Source organism: Anomaloglossus baeobatrachus, chromosome 7, assembly GCF_048569485.1.
Source record: "Anomaloglossus baeobatrachus isolate aAnoBae1 chromosome 7, aAnoBae1.hap1, whole genome shotgun sequence".
Lineage (NCBI taxonomy): Eukaryota > Metazoa > Chordata > Amphibia > Anura > Aromobatidae > Anomaloglossus > Anomaloglossus baeobatrachus.
In genome coordinates this window covers 171449152-171469907 of record NC_134359.1, presented here as the reverse complement: position 1 = coordinate 171469907, position 20756 = coordinate 171449152, and the positions used below count along the sequence as shown (strand labels likewise).

The following is a 20756-nucleotide window of genomic DNA, read 5'->3' as shown; positions in this document are numbered from 1 at the left end:
ACCTGGGCTAGCATATCCAAGAGGGTTTCCGCTTCTCCCTCCTCGGGCAGGTTGCACACGGGGAGCGCACATGCCTCCCGCTCATGATGTGCCTTCATCATGTTCACATGGAAGGGCTTCCGCCTTCCACGGGCAGGGTCCAGGGTGACCAGGTACGTCACAGGGTTGAGCTGCTGGTACACGAGGTATGGGCCTTCCCAGGCTGCCTGAAGCTTGTCCTGTGGTACGGGGACCAGTACCCACACCTTTTGACCCACTTGGTAGGTCCTCTCACAAGCGTTCTGGTCGTACCAACGCTTCTGATCGGCCTGGGCTTGAGCCATATTGTCGTGTACCAGTTGCGTCAAGGCCTGCATTTTGTCCCGGAAGCGCATGACATACTCGATAACCGACACTCCAGGGGTGGCCAAATCCCCTTCCCAAGCCTCTTTCACCAGAGCCAGGGGGCCCCGCACACGTCGCCCGTACAGGAGCTCAAACGGTGAGAATCCTGTTGAGGCCTGTGGAACCTCCCGGTAAGCAAATAACAGGTGTGGGAGATACCGCTCCCAGTCACGCCCATGGGAGTCGACCAACATCTTAAGCATCTGCTTTAAGGTGCCATTAAACCGCTCGCACAGGCCATTAGTCTGTGGATGGTACGGGCTGGCCACCAGATGTCGCACCTGGACTTGCTTACAGAGGGCCTCCATCAGCTGGGACATGAATTGGGTCCCCCGGTCAGTGAGCATTTCCTGGGGAAAACCCACTCGGGAGAAAATCTCCAGCAATGCGGTGGCGTCCTTGTCAGCCCGAATGGACGACAAGGCCACTGCTTCTGGGTACCGGGTGGCATAGTCCACTACCGTCAGTATGAAGCGTTTCCCGGAGCTGCTGGGGATGGCCAGCGGGCCGACCAGATTCACAGCCACCCTCCTGAAAGGCTCATCGATGATTGGCAGAGATACCAGTGGGGCTTTGGGGTGTGGCCCCGCCTTCCCCACTCTCTGACAGGTTTCACACGAACGGCAGTAGGCAGCCACATCGGCCCCCATTTTTGGCCAGTAGAAATGCTGGTTTAACCTGGCCTTGGTCTTAGCGATCCCTAGGTGTCCGGCCATCGGAATCTCATGTGCGATCCGCAACAACTCCGTCCGGAACGGATAGGGTACCACTAACTGTCGGTCCCTGGGCCACGCCTCCGGTGAACCCTGCTGGACCGTGGCCCGGTACAGCCGTCCTTGGTCCCAGACCACTCGCTCCGGGTCCGAGTCCGAGGGAGGCTGTGGCGCCTGCTCCTTAAGAGCTTTCAGGCTGTCGTCAGCTTCTAACGCTGCCTGAAACCCCTGACTAGATGTGGCCAGAATCGACGAGACTGTCACATCTTCAGTCAGTACCCCGGGACCTGTGTCCTGGCCTCCACCTGACTCGGCTGCCACTTGGTCAGAAGGGGAAGAGCTATCGGACCTCCGGGAGGCCCCTTGGCTTCCAGCACTCCCACTGCGGGTGACAGCGGCCACAGCCGCTGCGACCGTGGGTCGTGCCTGCTCCTCCTCCGTTCCTGACCAAGTCGCCGGTTCAGGCAGACCTACCTGGCTTCCTGACACCCCGGTTGTGGGGGAACCATGCACCGAAATCTTACCTGGGAGCACTTCCGCTCCTGGACCGGCCCCAATCTCACCTGCCTGTTCCCCTCCTGCAGCAACAGAACCCCGCTGTGAAATCTCTGGGGACCCCACATTTGCTGTGGTAGCCCCCACCCCACACACTGGTCCTCCCCCTGCAGCACCCTGCTCTCTGCTTATCCCTGCAGAGGGCAACAGATCCCAGCTCACAGGCTGATTACTTGTAGAGGCATTGTCACACCTTTCTCTGACCCCCTCCCCTGTCACAGCTGCAGCTGTGTGTGTGTCTATGGTGTCTATGCAAGCAGAAATATCAGAGTTCACTCCCCCCTCTCTCACATCATTCATAGAATACACATTAACATTGTCCGGAGGCACGTCAGTACTGGCTGAAGGTTCAGCCCTTGGTTGGGGCCCAAACTGGGAGGTTATCTGCCCCAAATCTGTCCCAAGTAGCACGTTTGCGGGGATCCGATCAGTTACCCCCACCTCCCTCACCCCTCGCCCTGCGCCCCAGTCCACATAAATGTCAGCAACAGGCAGCGCCGGGTCAATGCCTCCAATCCCGGAGACAGCGAGGGTTTTTCCAGGGATCAAGTCTTGGGGGGACACCATCTCAGGCCGCACCAGAGTCACCTCCGAGGCGCTGTCTCGCAGTCCCATGGTCACAGACCGGCCGACGGTGACAGGTTGGAAGCTGTCCAGGGACCTACCACCACCACCCCCACCCACACAATACACCTTGGGCGGCCCTTGGGACGGGGACGGAGCCGGGGCCTTGGGACGCTGAGGGCACATGGCCTTGAAGTGTCCAGGTAGGTTGCACTGGTGGCACCGTCTTGGTTCTGCCACGGGCCTGGAGAGGGGAGTTGAGGGGGACACCCCCTGCAGTCTAGGGGCAGGTGGGGCAGTCGCAGAGTTCATCTTACCCCCTCTCCAGGTGCTGCTGGTGGCCGCTCTCCGGGCCTCAGGAGCCCGATTGTTGGTGTAGTCATCGGCCAGGGCAGCTGTAGCCGTGGACCCCTTTGGCTTCTGGTCTCGGATGAACTGGCGGAGATCCTCAGGGCAGTTCCACAAGAGTTGCTCCGTGATGAACAAGTCCAGGATCTCCGGTCCGGTGGAAAGCTGCAGGCCTTGGGTCCAGTGGTCGGCAGCTCGGGCAAGTGCCCGCCGGTGGTCAGCCCAGGAGTCCTTTGGTCCCTTTTGCAGGGTCCGGAACTTCTTGCGGTAGGACTCTGGAGTGAGGTTGTACTGTTGGATCATGGCCCGCTTGATGGTGTCGTAGCCCTGATCTGCCTCAGCAGGCAAGTCCCCAAGGATATCCAGGGCCTTACCCCTTAGACGGGGGGTCAGGTATTTGGCCCACTGATCCTTGTCCAGATGGTGCTGCAAGCAAGTCCGTTCAAAAGCAGTCAGGAAAGAGTCCAAGTCTCCATCCTTCTCCAGCACTGGGAAGTCCTCAACACGGACCTTTGGAAGTTTGGTGTTTTGAAGGTCACATGTGGCTGATGAGGGCCGGAGCTGAGCTAGCTGCAGCTGGTAGTCACGGTCTGCCTGTCGCTCTCGCTCTTCACGCGCTGCCTGCCGCTCCGCAGCCTCACGCGCTGCTTGCCGCTCCGCAGCCTCAGCGTCACGCGCTGCCTGTCGCCCACGCTCGGCCATGAGTATCTCGTAGGTATCCCGGTCTCCAGCCATAAGCCTGGCCAAGGCAGCTTGAAGGAGGGCCTCTGCACCTCTCAGGCCGGAGGGATTGGCAAGTGGTGATCTGCGGCACGCTGCAGAGCCAGGTGATTCACTGTCCATTTCAGAGCGGAGGGCTGGCATCTGGCTCGTTGAGGACCCTTGGGCGAGCTCCTCCTCATTTTGTCCAGCAGTGCCAGGTTGTGCGATGTCCTCTGCAGAGCTGTTCTCTGGCGTCTGGCTCCGGGAGGACTCGTGGACAACCTCCTCATCGTCTCTGGCCTTAGCATCGGCCATTCCTTTGGCTTTGCTCCTGGTGCTCTCAGCCATTCTTGCAGACTTTTGGTCACTGACACAGAACTGACACCTGATGCCTCCACACACCTTACAGTATCTGCACTCTGACACTCTAGTGTTGAGCTAGTCTGAAGACCCCAGCAGCCACAGCTGCTGCAGGCAGTCTTTAGTGTCTGGGAGTATGGGTCTCACACTCACACACACTATTATCTCGATCCCACCGCTATGCCACCAATATGTCACAAACCACCGGGGGGGGTCCCTCAGAAATCCCCCGCGCTGGCTACCAGTACGTCACAATCGGGGGGTAACAAGTGGGGGTCACCCCTCCTTTATACCTCCCGACCGACAGAGCACGTGATGCGCTCTCTAGCGCCCCTCTTATAGTCAGGCCAATTATGGAATTGCCCGACAATAAGCAAGGAGGCCGCTATACTACTTATGCCGATTATTGAAGGGTCCCCGGTGAGAGTAGGGTATATATTCCCCCGACCTCCGCGGGCGGAATATATAAAACCTCCCCGAATCTCACTGGCCTCCCCACAATAATCCTTGGCACAACTCGCTGCCACCAACCGCTTCACGGTAACTATTAGCCGAACACACAGACGTGGGATTCAAGATCGAGATAACAGAACAGCCCAAGATTAATTATATAATTTAATCAGCCTAAAGCACACTAGAAACTACAATATATACAATAGGGAATCTACAGAATATACATATGTCAGAGTACAGTTACAGATAAAGCATGGTTTACAAACAGGTATGCAATTCAATCAGTTACCTTGTGCGTCTGGCCACAGGGGGGCGCTGTAGACCAGGTTTCTAGGAACTCCCACAGATGTTTCCTGCACGTGACCCCCAGCGAAAGAACACTGGAAAATGGCCGAAGTAGGGTTATCAACCTGGGCAAATCCAGGTCCCCTCCTACCTTAGTGACCTCACAGGGAACACTGCTCCACCCCTGGCTGGAGTTATGGACAAAATCCACAACATGGAATATGGCCATAACTTTGCCTGGGAGCGTCGTAGGCGGACGCCAATGCTCTCATTGTGACAGTTATGAATTTAGCTACAGAATGAGAGGACTCATGACTCGTCTACTAGTTCCACATTGGCTGATATCACGCCTGGGGTATTTCCCAAGCTCCTGCTCCCATAAAAAGGGTGTGCCAGCATCGTCCGCATGCGGAGACACCATTTTTATGGTTGCCATATTTATCGGAAATATGGCTTGCGAGATATGAACCATTTTTTACTGGAGTCGTTCTGTCTGGATACTTCCATAGCCTTGCTAATTAGATAGCAGCCCCTTCTACAGGGTCATGGCAGGGAGTCATCCTGTGTCCATTGTTCCCACATCATCTCATTTCCATATCACAGGAGATGGCTGTTGGAGGTGTGACACCTTCACAGATGCTGGACATCTGAGACAAGAAGGGAGGGGGCACTGCCAGGGAGTGATGAGCGATTATGACTGGAAGTCATAATTCATCTTCATATCCCAGGAGTTGCCTCACAGACACGAATACCTGCAATTCGTGGCACTGCCGTTCGGCCTGGCAACAGCCCCACGGGTTTTTACCAAGGTTATGGCTACTGTAGTAGCGCTCCTACACTCCCTGGGTCACTCGGTGATCTCGTACTTGGACGATCTGCTGATCAAGGCACCCTCTCTGGAGGCATGCCTGCGCAGCCTTGACGCTACCCTGGAGACTCTCCAGGGTTTCGGGTGGATCATCAATTTTCCAAAGTCAAATCTGTCACCGGCCCAATCGCTGGCATATCTTGGCACGAAGTTTCAGACTCTCTCAGCGATAGTGAAGCTTCCGCTGATCAAACAGCAGTCACTACAGAAAGGGGTACAATCTCTCCTTCAAGGCCAGTCACACCCCGTGAGGCGCCTCACGCACTTCCTGGGAAAGATGGTGGCAGCAATGGAGGCAGTCCCTTTCGCGCAATTTCACCTGCGTCCCCTTCAATGGGACATCCTATGCAAATGGGACAGGAAGCCGACGTCCCTCGTCAGGACCGTCTCCCTCTCTCAGACGACCAAAGCTTCCCTTCGGTGGTGGCTTATTCCCACTTCATTAGCGAAGGGGAAATCTTTCCTACCCCCATCCTGGGAAGTAGTCACGACGGACGCGAGTCTGTCAGGGTGGGGAGCGGTTTTTCTCCACCACAGGGCTTGGGGTACGTGGACCCAGCAAGAGTCCTCGCTTCAGGTCAATGTTCTGGAAATACGGGCAGTGTATCTTGCCCTGAAAGCGTTCCAGCAGTGGCTGGAAGGCAAGCCGATCAGAATTCAGTCGGACAATTCCACAGTGGTGGCATACATCAACCACCAAGGCGGCACACGCAGTCGGCAAGCCTCCCAGGAAGTCCGGCGGATTTTGATGTGGGTGGAAGCCACGGCCTCCACCATCTCTGCAGTTCACATTCCAGGCGTGGAAAACTGGGAAGCGCATTATCTCAGTCGCCAGGGCATGGACGCAGGGGAATGGTCCCTTCACCCGGGCGTGTTTCAGGAGATCTGTTGCCGCTGGGGGGTGCCGGACGTCGACTTCATGGCGTCCCGGCACAATAACAAGGTACCGACGTTCATGGCACGGTCTCAAGATCCCAGAGCTCTGGCGGCAGACGCCTTAGTTCAGGATTGGTCGCAGTTTCAGCTCCCTTATGTGTTTCCTCCGCTGGCACTGTTGCCCAGTGTGTTACGCAAGATCAGGGCCGACTGCCGCCGCGTCATCCTAGTCGCTCCAGACTGGCCGAGGAGGTCGTGGTACCCGGATCTGTGGCATCTCACGGTCGGCCAACCGTGGGCACTACCAGACCGACCAGTCTTGCTATCTCAAGGGCTGTTTTTCCATCTCAATTCTGTGGCCCTCAACCTGACTGTGTGGCCATTGAGTCCTGGATCCTAGCGTCTTCAGGATTATCTCAAGACGTCATTGCCAGTATGAGACAGGCTAGGAAACCAACGTCCGCCAAGATCTACCACAGGACGTGAAAAATTTTCCTGTCGTGGTGCTCTGCTCAGGGTTCTTCTCCCTGGCACGTTGCCTTGCCCATTTTTTCTGTCCTTCCTTCAATCGGGACTGGAAAAGGGGTTTGTTGCTCGACTCCCTTAAGGGACAAGTCTCAGCGCTCTCTGTGTTTTTTCCAGAAGCGCCTGGTCAGACTTCCACAGGTACGCATGTTCCTGCAGGGGGTTTGTCACATCGTTCCTCCTTACAAGCGGACGTTAGAACCCTGGAATCTGAACAGGGTGCTGCTGGTTCTTTAGAAATCACCATTCGAGACAATGAGAGATATTTCTCTCACGCCTTTCGCAGAAAGGGTTTTTTTCTAGTAGCAGTCACTTCACTTCGGAGAGTGTCCGAGCTAGCAGCGCTGTCATGCAAAGCCCCTTTCCTGGTTGTTCACCAGGACAAGGTGGTTCTGCGTCCGGTTCCGGACTTTCTCTCTAAGGTGGTATCCCCCTTTCATCTCAATCAGGATATCTCCTTATCTTCTTTTTGTCCTCATCCAATTCACCAATGTGAAAAGGATTTGCACTTGTTAGATCTGGTGAGAGCACTCAGACTCTACATTTCTCGTACGGCGCCCCTGCGCCGCTCGGATGCACTCTTTGTCCTTGTCGCTGGCCAGCGTAAAGGGTCACAGGCTTCAAAATCAACCTTGGCTCGGTGGATCAAGGAGCCAATTCTCGAAGCCTACCGTTCGGCTGGGCTTCCGGTTCCCTCAGGGCTGAAGGCCCATTCTACCAGAGCCGTGGGCGCGTCCTGGGCTTTGAGACACCAGGCTACGGCTCAGCAGGTGTGTCAGGCGGATACCTGGTCGAGCCTGCACACTTTCACGAAACACTATCAGTTGCATACCTATGCTTCGGCGGATGCCAGCCTAGGTAGACGAGTCCTTCAGGCGGCGGTTGCACGCCTGTAGGAAGAGGCCGTTTTACGGCTCTCTTACGAGGTATTATTTTACCCACCCAGGGATTGCTTTTGGACATCCCAATTGTCTGGGTCTCCCAATAGAGCGACAAAGAAGGGAATTTTGTTTACTTACCGTAAATTCCTTTTCTTCTAGCTCTAATTGGGAGACCCAGCACCCGCCCCTGTTTTTTTGTGTACACATGTTGTTCATGTTGAATGGTTTCAGTTCTCCGATATTCCTTCGGATTGAAGTTACTTTAAACCAGTTTATAATTCTTTTTCCTCCTTCTTGCTTTTGCACCAAAACTGAGGAGCCCGTGGGAGCACGGGGGGTGTATAGGCAGAAGGGGAGGGGCTTAACACTTTTGAGTGTAATACTTTGTGCGGCCTCCGGAGGCATAGCCTATACACCCAATTGTCTGGGTCTCCCAATTAGAGCTAGAAGAAAAGGAATTTACGGTAAGTAAACAAAATTCCCTTCTTTCACTGCCTGGACTGAAGCAGTGTTTTAAGGTGAGATCCCCCCTGACTGGTTTCCCAGACAAAGGGAGAAAAGACCTGCAGGCAAGGCTCCCAGGACATTTACAGTATTTATGTGCAAGGAGCAAGGATCCTGCACACAGTGTTAACTTTCTCTAGCTTGCTGGCTGGAGGAGGGGGAAGTTCTGCTGTTTGTAGAAAGTCTTGCAGATAATATCCAGGTGGCAGGTGGGAGGGTTCAGGGACTCAAGCTGTTTTTATTTGCTCTGCTTATTTGCTCTGGCAGAAAAGCCGGCTGATGACCACCGGTGACAAGCTGTGTGCTGACTGTAGGGAGAGGGAGGAAAACTCAGAAGCTCCCTTCCCGCCGTTTTTTACTACCCACAGCAGGGGGGGCACACTGACTCATCTTCCTGCTTTTTTAGCGCCAAGCCCCGCCCCCCCAGGAAAGCGTGCGAAGGTCTTCATAGAGCTTAATTCCTCCTGAGGACAGGGTCATCGGCTGATTCTGGTGAGGTGCTTGCTTCAATTGTAGCTCTGCTGAGCAGTGCTAGCTTTGGCAGCACATATGCTCAAAGGCAGAGCTACACAGAAGATTGATTAGCATATTAGCATGGCCCCTGCACAGCAGGCCAAGGATGATGACATGGAAATGAAATGAAACATTTAATTGCTCCCCCTTCTGGCATACTCCTATTAGGAACATGCAGAAATCTAAGGGCACTAAGAGTACTAAGGCCCACATAGTCTATTATTCAGCCTGCACTGCCTGCCACGCTGAGCTACCATGTAAACACACCTCTTCTCTCTGTGAGTTCTGTGTCCCTATAGCCCCCCAAGACCCCCCTGCCACCACCGCCGCAACTGGCAGCCTAGGGCCCCCAGCCCACCGGAATGGGCACAGTTTCTGTCCCAGTCCATGGAAAAACTGTCACAGAACCTGGTTCTGGCTATGCATTGTCGTCCTCTACACCCTTCTGGGTCCCTGGACGGAACGCAGCCTGAGGATACCCCTATGGAGGATCCTTCTGAGGTAATCCGGGCATATGCTTCACCGGTTGCAGGGATCAGGAAAAGAGCACACGGCCGGGTGTCTCCAGCGGGCTCTCCCTCGGGAGCACACAGGGCAGGCTCTCCCACACGCTCCACAGCTTCTGATGAGCTGGAGGAGGGAGAATGCTGTTTCTACCAGGAGGATTCCTTGGTTTCATCACCCCCTGATGATCAAACTGCAATAGACTCCCTTATAGCAGCAATCAACCAAACTCTGCATGTGGAGGATCCCCCATCCACTACCATTGACCATGTGGTCTCCTTTAAGAGGGCAAGGAAACCCCAAAAGGTTTTCGCTGATCACCCAGAGTTTCAGGATATCCTCACAAAGCAAAGGGAGAAGCCTGACAGCCGCTTCGATAACCGAAAACTCATGTTGTCCCGGTACCCTTTTGCCTCACCTGCCCCTAAGGGCTGGGCCGATCCGTCCTCGGTCGAAACCCCCCCCGGTCTCCCGCCTTACCACAAAGACGCTCCTGTCTTTACCCGATGGTTCTTTCATCAAGGACCCAACAGACACACGTGAAGCACCTCGCCCGCTCTGCTTTTAAGGCTGCGTGTTCCTCCCTCTCGCCCTCCTTTGCCTTCGTGTGGGTCGCAAAGGCGATCTCGGTCTGGGCAGACTCCCATAACACTTCACTTGAGGAATCCCAGTTCACTCATACCTTCACAGAGGTAACAGCTCAAATTGCCGCTGCGGCAGAGTACCTCATCCAGGCCTCCATGGACGCTGCTACCTGCGCAGCGTTTGCCGTCTCAAATACCATAGCCATCCGTAGAGCTCTCTGGCTCCGACAATGGCGAGCGGACTCTGCCTCCAAGAAGTCTCTCACGGGCCTTCCCTTTTTTCCAGACCGATTTTGTTTGGCGAACGTCTGGACAAGCTCATTTCTGATACCACGGGAGGAAGGAGTACCTCCCTCCCCCAGCTGAAGTCCAGGACGTCCTTCACCAGACGTCCACAGTCCTCGTTCCGCTCCTTTTGGAACTCATTTGGTTGGTCGACATCCCGTGCTGTCCCCGCCACCAGCCGCGGACTACGCAGGGACCGACCTTCTCAGCTCTCCCCGAAACCCACTTCGTCATGGCAGCCTAGACCGAAACAGTCCAGGACTAGGGAGACTCTGCCACGACGTTTCCCCCCCGACTCCTTTGGCACCCCGGAAGACACACTTATTGTAGGAGGTCGACTGCGGCTCTTTCAACACATCTGGGCTGCTGCCTCAGACGACAAATGGGTGCGAGACCTTGTGTCTTCCGGTTACCACATAGAATTTCAGACCCGACCCCCGAGCTCCAAACAGCAGGAGTGATGATACCTGTCGTTACACCCAAGCCTACCTCAATTAGTATGTCTAAAAACAATTTTTAATGAAATAGATTAAAACAATTTAGAATTCCACCTGTGAAGTGTGACACACACAAAACATCCCAGGACCATGATACAGCCTCAATAGTATTCACCTACGGAACACAGCGGTTGTTCCAATTTTATATCACTCTTATGGGATTCAACAGTTGGAAAAATCTCTAAATGACCCTCCTTCTCTCTTTCCTCTACCTGCCAATGGAGATATAACCAAGGTTACACGTACCCTAACGGTAAAAAGGTGCCCCCATTCCTCGGCGGCTTTCCCTCCTATGATATCCCTATGCTCCCTTCTTATCGGGTAGTCTAAGTCTCGACGCGTTTCTCCCCATTACATGCAGATGTATGGAGAGGTGCGTGCTGCAGAACAAGTAGCCCCCTGAAAACTCTCTGGCGATTGGGCCCCTTATTAAATATCGTCTCCTGATGAACCCCAGTGGATGTAATGGGGAGAAACGCGTCGAGACTTTGTGATTTTATAGTATTGGGTTGAGGACCATGAAAGCCGAGACACCTTCACCTCAAGGGAGAAACAAACGCTAACCAATTTTTGACCTGAATTATCTCAGATAAGTGTATACTATTTTCTATATTCCCTCACTATTTGATGGTATAACCCCTTAGACTACCCGATAAGAAGGGAGCATAGGGATATCATAGGAGGGAAAGCCGCCGAGGAATGGGGGCACCTTTTTACCGTTAGGGTACGTGTAACCTTGGTTATATCTCCATTGGCAGGTAGAGGAAAGAGAGAAGGAGGGTCATTTAGAGATTTTTCCAACTGTTGAATCCCATAAGAGTGATATAAAATTGGAACAACCGCTGTGTTCCGTAGGTGAATACTATTGAGGCTGTATCATGGTCCTGGGATGTTTTGTGTGTGTCACACTTCACAGGTGGAATTCTAAATTGTTTTAATCTATTTCATTAAAAATTGTTTTTAGACATACTAATTGAGGTAGGCTTGGGTGTAACTATTTGATATACTACCTTTAAACTGTTTTCTAAGTGTAAAATTCGTGATGATACCTGTCCCAGACGACGAGAAGTTCGGGGGGTTTTATTCCAACCTGTTTGTGGTCCCCAAAAAGGATGGGGTCAGTTCGACCCATCCTGGATCTCAAACACCTAAACAAACATGTGCACGTACGGAGATTCAGAATGGAGTCCCTAAGGTCCATTATTGCATCCATGGTCAAAGGGAATTCCTAGATCACCAAAAGTTCCTCCGCTTCGCAACTCAGGACTCCCACTTTCAATTCGTAGCTCTACCCTTCGGCCTTGCCACCGCACCAAGGATCTTCACCAAAGTCATGGCGGCCGCCATGAGCGTCCTTCACGCCAGGGGAGTAGTCGTTCTCCCTTACTTGGATGACCTCCTCATCAAGGCCCCCTCCTTCCGCGACTGCTCAACCAGCGTACAGATCACTGTGGACACCCTATCCCGCTTAGGGTGGCTAGTGAATATGGACAAATAATCCCCGATTCCCATCACGATCAATCACCTTCCTGGGCATGTTCCTGGACTCCCGTCGGGGCTTGATCCTTCTCCCTCAGGACAAGGCGATCGATCTTCAATGAGCGGTACGTTGCCGTTTACGTCCTCCGTCTCGCTCCATTCGATTCAGCATGAAAGTGCTCGGCAGGATGGTGGCGGCTATGGAAGCAGTACCCTTTGCTCAACTGCACCTCCGCCCACTGCAGCTAGCCCTTCTAGCGGCCTGGGACAAGAGCCCCTTCTCCCTGGACAGACATCTTCACCTGACTCCTTCAGTCAGGTACGCACTCCACTGGTGGCTTCGGTCCTCATCCTCATTTTCTCCCAGTGAACTGGCTGGTCCTGACCACGGACGCCAGCCTCCTAGGCTGGGGAGCAGTGTACCGGCACCACACTGCTCAAGGACGTTGGAGGCCCCAGGAGTCTTTCCTACCCATCAACATCCTGAAACTCCGCGCGATCTTCCTTGCGCTCAGAGCGTTCTGGCCTCTGCTAGCGGGTCATCAGATTCGAGTCCAATCGGACAATGCGACAGCTGTAGCCTATATCAATCGGCAGGGGGGCACCCGCAGCAAAGTGGCTCATCTCGAGGCCCACAAGATCCTCAGCTGGGCCGAATCGACGGGATCAGTGATATCAGCGGTACACATACCGGGGGTAGAGAACTGGGCAGCAGACTTTGAGTCGCCAAGGCCTGGCTGCCGGAGAATGGTCTCTCCACCCAGATGTGTTTCTACACATCTGCACTCGCTGGGGCACACCAGACGTGGACCTAATGGCCTCAAGGTTGAATGCAAAGGTACCCGCGTTCATAGCCAGGTCACGCGACCCGCAGTCTATTGGCGTGGATGCTCTAGTCTGCTCCTGGCACCACTTCCGCCTGCCTTACATATTTCCACCTCTATCCCTGCTGCCGCGGGTAATCAGGAAGATCTAGGCAGAAGGAGTCCCGGTAATACTGATAGCACCGGACTGGCCCAGGCGCGCCTGGTACGCCGAATTAGTACAAATGCTAACAGACGCACCGTGGCGCCTTCCAGACATCCCAGACTTGCTGACCCAAGGGCCAATTTCCCATCAGAACTCCAGAGCCCTGAAGCTGACGGCGTGGCCATTGAGACCTGGGTATTAACAAGAGCGGGATTCTCCCCCGCAGTTATTGCCACCATGATCAGCGCCCGAAAGCCTGCTTCATCCCGCATTTACCACCGTACGTGGAAAATCTTCCTTTCATGGCGCAGGGAAACTAACGTCCAGCCTATGCCTCTGGCCATCCCCAGAATTCTCGACTTTCTACAATCTGGCTTGCAAGCGGGGTTGGCTCTCAGTTCCCTTAAAGGGCAGGTCTCAGCGCTCTCAATCTTCTACCAATGCCGCCTGGCTCAAAAACCGCAAGTCAAGACCTTCCTCCAGGGCGTTTCCCATCTAGTTCCCCCGTACAAATGGCCGCTGGAACCATGGGACCTCAACCTCGTTCTGGACGGTCTCCAGAGGTCTCCCTTTGAACCTCTCAAGGAATCCTCCCTTGCTCTTCTGTCCTGGAAGGTAACATTCCTGGTGGCAATTACGTCAATCAGACGGGTTTCGGAGCTAGCAGCACTCCTCTTGCCGCGAGCCTTTTCTGATCTTTCACCAGGACAAGGTGGTTCTGCGCCCCCTTCCGGATTTCCTTCCAAAGGTTCTTACCCCGTTTCATTTGAACGAGGACATTGTTCTGCCTTCCTTTTGTCCACACCCGGTTCATAGGGTGGAAAGGTCTCTGCATTCGTTAGACCTCGTCAGAGCTCTCAGATATTACATTTCCAGGACAGCCCCCTTTTAGGAAAACAGACTCTTTGTTCGTCATTCCTGAGGGGCCTAAGAAGGGACAGGCAGCTTCAAAGGCGACGCTGGCTCGCTGGATTCGCTCTGCGATCCAGGAAGTCTACCGCTTGCAACTCAAGCCCATTCCTAGTGGGCTGCGGGCTCATTCCACGCGAGCAGTTGGCGCTTTGTGGGCCATTCGGCATCAGGCTTCAGTGGAACAGGTGTGTAAGGCTGCGACCTGGTCTAGCCTACATACGTTTTCAAAGCATTACAGAGCCCATACCCAGGTTTCAACTGAAGCAAATCTGGGTAGGAAAATTCTGCAAACTGCAGTAGAGCACCTCTCTCAGTAGGCGCTCCAGGCTGTCTGGGACTGGTTCCTAGTCCTTGGGTTGTGTTGTCGTCTTTTATGTTTCCCACCCATGGGCTGCTTTAGGACGTCCCATGGTCCTGTGTCCCCCAATGAGGCGTCAGAGAAAAACGGATTTTTGTGTACTCACCGTAAAATCGTTTTCTCTTAGCCATCATTGGGGGACACAGCACCCACCTTGTTGCCCTGTTGGGCCTTGGTTCTCTCAGTACCTTATTTGGTTATGACTTTTTTTTTTTTTTCTCCTACTGCTTATGTACTAAAACTGAGCTTGCCTGGCCCGGCCAGGGGGTGTATACTGCAGAGGAGGAGCTATGCTTTTGCATCTACTTAGTGTCCTCCTATGGATAGGCAGCATAACACCCATGGTCCTGTGTCCCCCAATGATGGCTAAGAGAAAACGATTTTACGGTGAGTACACAAAAATCCGTTTTTCCTTAACTGTGTTTGGGATCATTGCCTTGCTGACCTGTCTACCCTATTTTCATCTTAATCAGTCTGGTAGATGGCAGCAAATTTGATCACCAATGTCTCTGTACATTTGTCCATTCAGCCTTCCTCCAATCATGTTACGTTTGCCAGTGCTGTATGCTGAAAAACAGCCCCACACCATGATGTTCCCACCTCCAAATGCAGTTTTTGGATATGTAGTGAATTTTGTTCCCCCAAACATGGTGTGTATTATGGCATATCAAGAAAGAAGGGAAAAAAACATAAAATATTTGAAATGAGATATTAAGTAAATTAAGTGTGTATTGTACAAAGAAATATGTATCACTCAAAAGGATCTAAGTGACAAACTGCAAGGCACTGTCAGGAGCGTACAGATGGATTAATAGTAATAAGTAGGAAAAAAAGGAAACTAGCAGGCATAATAATCCCACGTTTTTCCTAAATGATAACCTGTTCTCTACCTGGCCGCAGAGGTTGTCACACTAAAGGATGATATGGCGTCCCTCTCCTTAGTCTGTGACTTTCTCTCCCTCCACGTACACTTACCATCATATATAGTCAATGGAACAATGTCAATTCATGTTATATTCCAATATTGCTAAAATTGGGCTGAGTACCCTGATATTATCAGACTGGAAGTCACCATAATGGACACATGCAGCACGTCATTCTGAGTTAAGTACATTTTAGCAAGTAGAATATAGTCTGAACATGACATTGTTGCATTGACTGTATACAGCGGTTAGGACGAGTGGAGGAAAACAGTTTAACAATTAGGAAAAGACTGGGTATATTATTCCCACTAGTTTCCTTTTTTCCCTACAACTATTAATCCCTCTCTACCCTTCTGACTGTGTCTTGTAACTTAGTCATGTAGATCCTTTTTGGTGATTTTATATATTTCTTTGCACAATGCACCCCTTTTTGAGTAAAATGTGATATTTTAATTAAGTAAATATTCTTTTTATAGTTTTTTTTTTTTTTTAACTTCTGTCTTGATAACCCTTGATAATTCACCCCATATATTCAAATATCAGTAAAACCTTGTGTATTATGGCATCTAAAGAGTTCAATTTTGATCTCACCTGACCAGACTGTTTTCCCAGTATTCCACAGTCTTGTCTAAATGTAGTTAAGCAAATTGTAAACTTGAATATGTTTTTGTTCAGCAATGGAAGTCCTGTGTGGTGAGCCTGCACACAGGCCGTGGGAGGTTGGGTGCTTTACTTCTCTGAAACCATTGTACCTGCTCATTACAGATGTTTCTGTAGCTCTTTGCAGGTGGCTCTTAGACAACTCTTATGATCCTTTCACGCCCTTGTCTCAAATCTTTCTGGGATCCAGATCGTGGCTAATTTATAGTGAAATTATGTTTTTTTTTTTTTTTTTTTGTTTTTTTTTTTCCCACTTTTTGTATTATGGGCTCAACAGTGCTCACTGGAACAGTCAGTAGTTTACAAATTCTTTGGAAGCCAATGCCATAAGTATGTTTTCCAACAATAAGGTTGTGAGGGTCTTGAGACAGCTCACTGGTTTTACCCATCATGTTTTGTATTGTGACACATTGGTAATGAGACACAGCTGATATTTTCACTCAGTGGAAGGATTGATTTGTAATTACTGATTTCAGGGGGTGCCATGACTTTCCATGGCTTTATGCACCTCTTCATGTGTTTGATACTTTTTCTCTGTCATTTCTTATTACGCATTACTAAAACATCTATGGTTTGATTTCTTTTCCTGTGTTAATTGGATAAATTGTCACTGACATCTAGTGAAATTCATGTCAGTAGCACCTTTTAGAAAGAAATTTTACTTTAAATATTGGTGACCACTTCAATACTTATTTCACTCGCTGTATATTTTATTATTGCATAATTTTTTTTCCCTCCAATTTTTTTTTTTGTTCATAATGTTACCATGACAAAAAATAATAAATGCATAGGAAGGCCTGCAGAGATCTGCATCCTCGGCTGGGTCTCCGCTCACAGCTTGTTGCCTCCTGTAGATTGAAACGTCTCTGTTTTCCTATTCCGTTTTTTTCCCTCTGACTGAAGTATATAATACAATAGCAATACCGGAGGTCATATTGACAGTTTCTCCTTGGGTAGTTGGCTTATATTGTGTTTTTCAGCACTGCCAGCTAACAGTGGAGGCTGTGAATCTTCTGGTCTCAGAGTTGAATGGCATGGTGCTTGATGTAGTAGTGTCCAGGAACATAACTTGTAAGCAGCAAGTACCTCTGAAGCTTAAGGCTATGTGCGCACGTTGCGTACAGTTCACTGCAGAAATTTCTGCAGCGATCTGAAGAGCACATGTGCGCTTTAAATCGCTGCAGAAATGTCCGTAGTGAAAGCAGATTCCATGCGCTCTGCCTGCAGCTCCTGCCATAGACAGAGCAGGAGCTGCCGGCAAAGCGCAGGAAAGAAGTGACATGTCACTTCTTTTTACGCAGCGCTTCGGCAGTAGCCGAAGCGCTGCGCTCTTAAACGCCACGTGCGCACGGCCCCTGCACAATCTCCATAGACTGTGCAGGGGACGCAGGACGCATGCAGTTACGCTGCGCTACAAAGCGCAGCCTAACTGCATGTATTTACGCAACGTGCGCACATAGCCTAAAGCGAGGGTTGTATCATCTCCTTTTCTCTTCCCTAAATTAGCTGTACTATTTTTATCTGCATGCTGGGAAGGATCATAAACAGAACCCAGGTTACACATTAAACAAATCTCTAAATACTACTTTTTGGCTTTAGTTTTCTTTTAATCCTTGTGTCCAACCCTTTTGCAAAATTGACGCAACTTGCCATTTTACATTTTGGGGATTATTCTTTTCTGCACAGTTAATAATCTTTGTTCTTGAAATCCTTTCTACTTTGAAGAAGGTAATCTAAAAACCAAGGACAGGTATGGTGTGCATTTGTTTTTAAAGACCCTTACCCAGGTAATGTTTTGAGTATACATTTTCCAAAGTGTTACTAATGGTAAAGAGATGATTTTCTAGGCTTCTATTCTCCTGCTTGAAGTCAGAACTGCTGATGGCATCAAAAGGCTGAAAAGTGTACGTATTAAGGAATACTGATCACGGAAACCATGACCCCTGAAGACACAACATTGTTAAATTTTTACTTTGCTTTTTTTTATTTTCTTTTTAAAGCATATATCAAATTGTGTATAGTCTAATTTTAATAAATACATTTAAACTATTAACTGTAATTAGTTATATCTAGCATCCTGCTAGATAATGCTTGGTATAATGGCATTTACATAGATGTTTGATACCATTTTTCATTATTTTTGTCCTTTTTATTTATTTTTTTAGGAGGGAAAACTCCAGATCCAAAAACAAATGCTCGGACGTACACGGATGTTATGCGAGAAAAGCAGCTTATTAAAGAACATGTAAGTACTAGCCGCTTTTTTTATTTATTTAAAACAATCTTAACATTTAAAATGAGTTTTATGTTTTTAGCTTTTTTTTTTTTTTATTTTTCTTTTGCCTACACTACAGGTTGTGTGACGTAAAATAACAAGCTGACCTTCGCTTACCTTCCCCACGTCCATTGCTACCTCTCCACTACTTCCCCAACCTCTTATGATGGGCTGCAGCGGTGCCATCACATGAACAGCACTGCAGTCAATCGCCTGAACTCAACAGCTCAGTTGATGTAGACTGCACGAGCCACTGAGCTCCGTGATTGGCTCCAGTGTTATTGCTATGAGGTGACCGCTGCAGCCACTCAACAAATACTGTTTTATCCAGAAAAGTAGAACAATTTTTCCCCACTTATAAATCATCTGCGGTCTGTATTCTTTTCCTCCGCTATTATTCATTCACAGGACTATTTCAGTGTCCTTTACTACAGAATGGTAATACATCCATAAAAAATAATGCAACTTATTGAAACCAATACACATTATATTTTAATATTTTAAGTATTGTTTTCTGTCACTAGATTGCCAGGCCATTCCCCCCCCCCCAGTGAATAGTATCCAACATGTACATTGGCGATTATCATGAGCAATCATGTTTTCTATTTTGATAATATTGTTAACCTCATCCACTTTATTTTATAATAGCAGAAAACGTAGTTTATATCAACCTTAATTAATTTCAATATGTCAAACAGCAAGGTCTTAAATCACATAAATCTCCTAGGAGACACTAATGTAAAAAATATAAAAACAGGACATTTGAGATCAGGTCACTTATCACGTGTAGGACTAGAGGAGTCATATACAGAGTGACGTGTCCCTGCAATAAGCATTATGTTGGAAAGACCATTAGGGAATTACGAAAAAGGGTTGGTGAACATAAGAATGACATCAGAAATAGGAACAACACCCCACTGGCTAGGCACATCAATGCATACCACGATGGAGATGAGAATTGTATTAAGATTATGGGCATTGATCATATTGGATCACCACCAAGAGGAGGCAACTGGGATAAGTTGATACTCCGTAAGGAGTGTTTTTGGATTTACACACTGGGCACCATGGCCCCAAATGGTCTTAATGAGCAACTATCATTTACCCCCTTTTTAGGTGCACCCTAATGTGTAGGGGTAGTGTAGGAGGGCCAGCCGACGGTGAGTGGGGGCGCCATGGGCGTGGGTTTTGTTTACGGTGCCGACCTCTGCAGTAAGGTAGGGAGAGTTTCTAAAGAGTGAGGGTCAGATGTAGTGCGCACTTCTAACTAACTTCTAACTAACTAGCTAACTTCTTGGTCTTTTTCCCCCCTTTTTCCTCCCTTTATTTCTCTTATTATGGACAAAGGGGTTATTTTCAGGGTGGTTTTTGCAGTTCATTCAGGAGTTCTTGCCTTAGGCCTTCTGGATTGATAGTGGTGGTCTGTCCTCTTTCTAGATCTCTTTGGTGGTTTATGTATCTAGGGGCCATTTTTGATGGTGGGACATAGTCTGTAATGTTCTCCTATTATGCGACAGTGGGGTTACTCTGATTCCTGTGGAGGGGGTGTCTTTCGCCATAATATCACTGTATTGAATTGGTGGATTTATATTTGAGGAGTTTTGCATATTGCCTGTGATGGACTTGAAACGTTGTGAATGGGGCTTGTACTCATTCACTGCTAGTGGATTTGAGTATTGTAGCGCAAGCGTTAATAAGGCAATGACGCGATCTTATGATGTTTGCCTAGGCTTGCGTTCCATCTTCCGGAAATAGCGTCACCGGATGGGCGGCCGACACCATATGATGATGTGGTCGGCGGATAATGATGACGCACTAACTTCCGGTATCGGGTGGTTCCGGTTGTGCGTCATACTATTGAATGGGGTGTACTGCGCATGCGCGCGTGATATAAGATGGCGCGGCTCATGAGGCCGGCAGCGCGGCACATTTTTGAACAGAATACATGTGGAGGACGTGTTTTGGTGAGTGTTCCTGACTTGGAACCTTTTTCCCCCTATGATTCTGCAATGAGCGGTGGATTAATATAGTCTTATTTGTTCTAGTGTGCGTTCATAAATGGGCAGTTGATATGGCCTAGCACCAGGACTTATAGAACTTGTTTCTTGGGTGAGTGCCCTGATTGGGTTTTTTCTTGATGTTTTGATACAATGATATATTCAGAGTGGTGGACTTATGGTAATTTTTATTTCATTTTCAGTCCAGCACTAGGGTTCCACCGGGGATGCCTGCCCTTATGACGGTGGTATTACCCTCTGATTTGGATTACTGACTTCCCTGAGGAATATTAATGAAACGCGTCGGAAGTTATATGTGTACATTGATGGAAGTTTTTTTCACCTGAAATGCATTAACAAATCAAGGAAACAAGTATACTCGATCTATGACAATCGAGTTTCAGGTTTGCTGCATTAATATAGCCCGCTACTTGTAGTGAGACCTGTTACCCTTCTATTTCTGGGAACCCCTATGTTAGGAGGTTAGTTCCTAGAATAGTTCAACAGGGGTTAATCTTTGGGTCTCCATGTCCATGGTGCTTTTATGGACAATCTAATGTGTCATGTACATTGGTTTTGATTCTTGAATGGCCTGACATTGGTACTGGATGTGATGGTGTGTTAGTACACCTTTATGATAATACGTGTGGGGCTGTGATCAAATACCAGATGTATTTTTTGTTTTGTGTTTAGTATGTCACGTTCTTTAGTGACCCTGTTCACTTTTTAAGCAACATATTAAATGTTAAGTTTTATATTTTTAACCTCATCCACCCATTTAC

At 49.6% G+C, this 20756-nt stretch overlaps 1 protein-coding gene across 1 annotated transcript in view; it reads left to right on the top strand.

The window, feature by feature from the left end:
* The window catches only part of SF3B1 (splicing factor 3b subunit 1), a 446304-nt gene that overhangs the window by 58707 nt on the left and 366841 nt on the right, over positions 1-20756 (top strand). The window contains exon 5 of the mRNA XM_075319718.1: positions 17868-17947. Within this exon, the coding sequence (XP_075175833.1) occupies positions 17868-17947 (80 nt within the window). The remainder of the gene's footprint in view (positions 1-17867; positions 17948-20756) is intronic.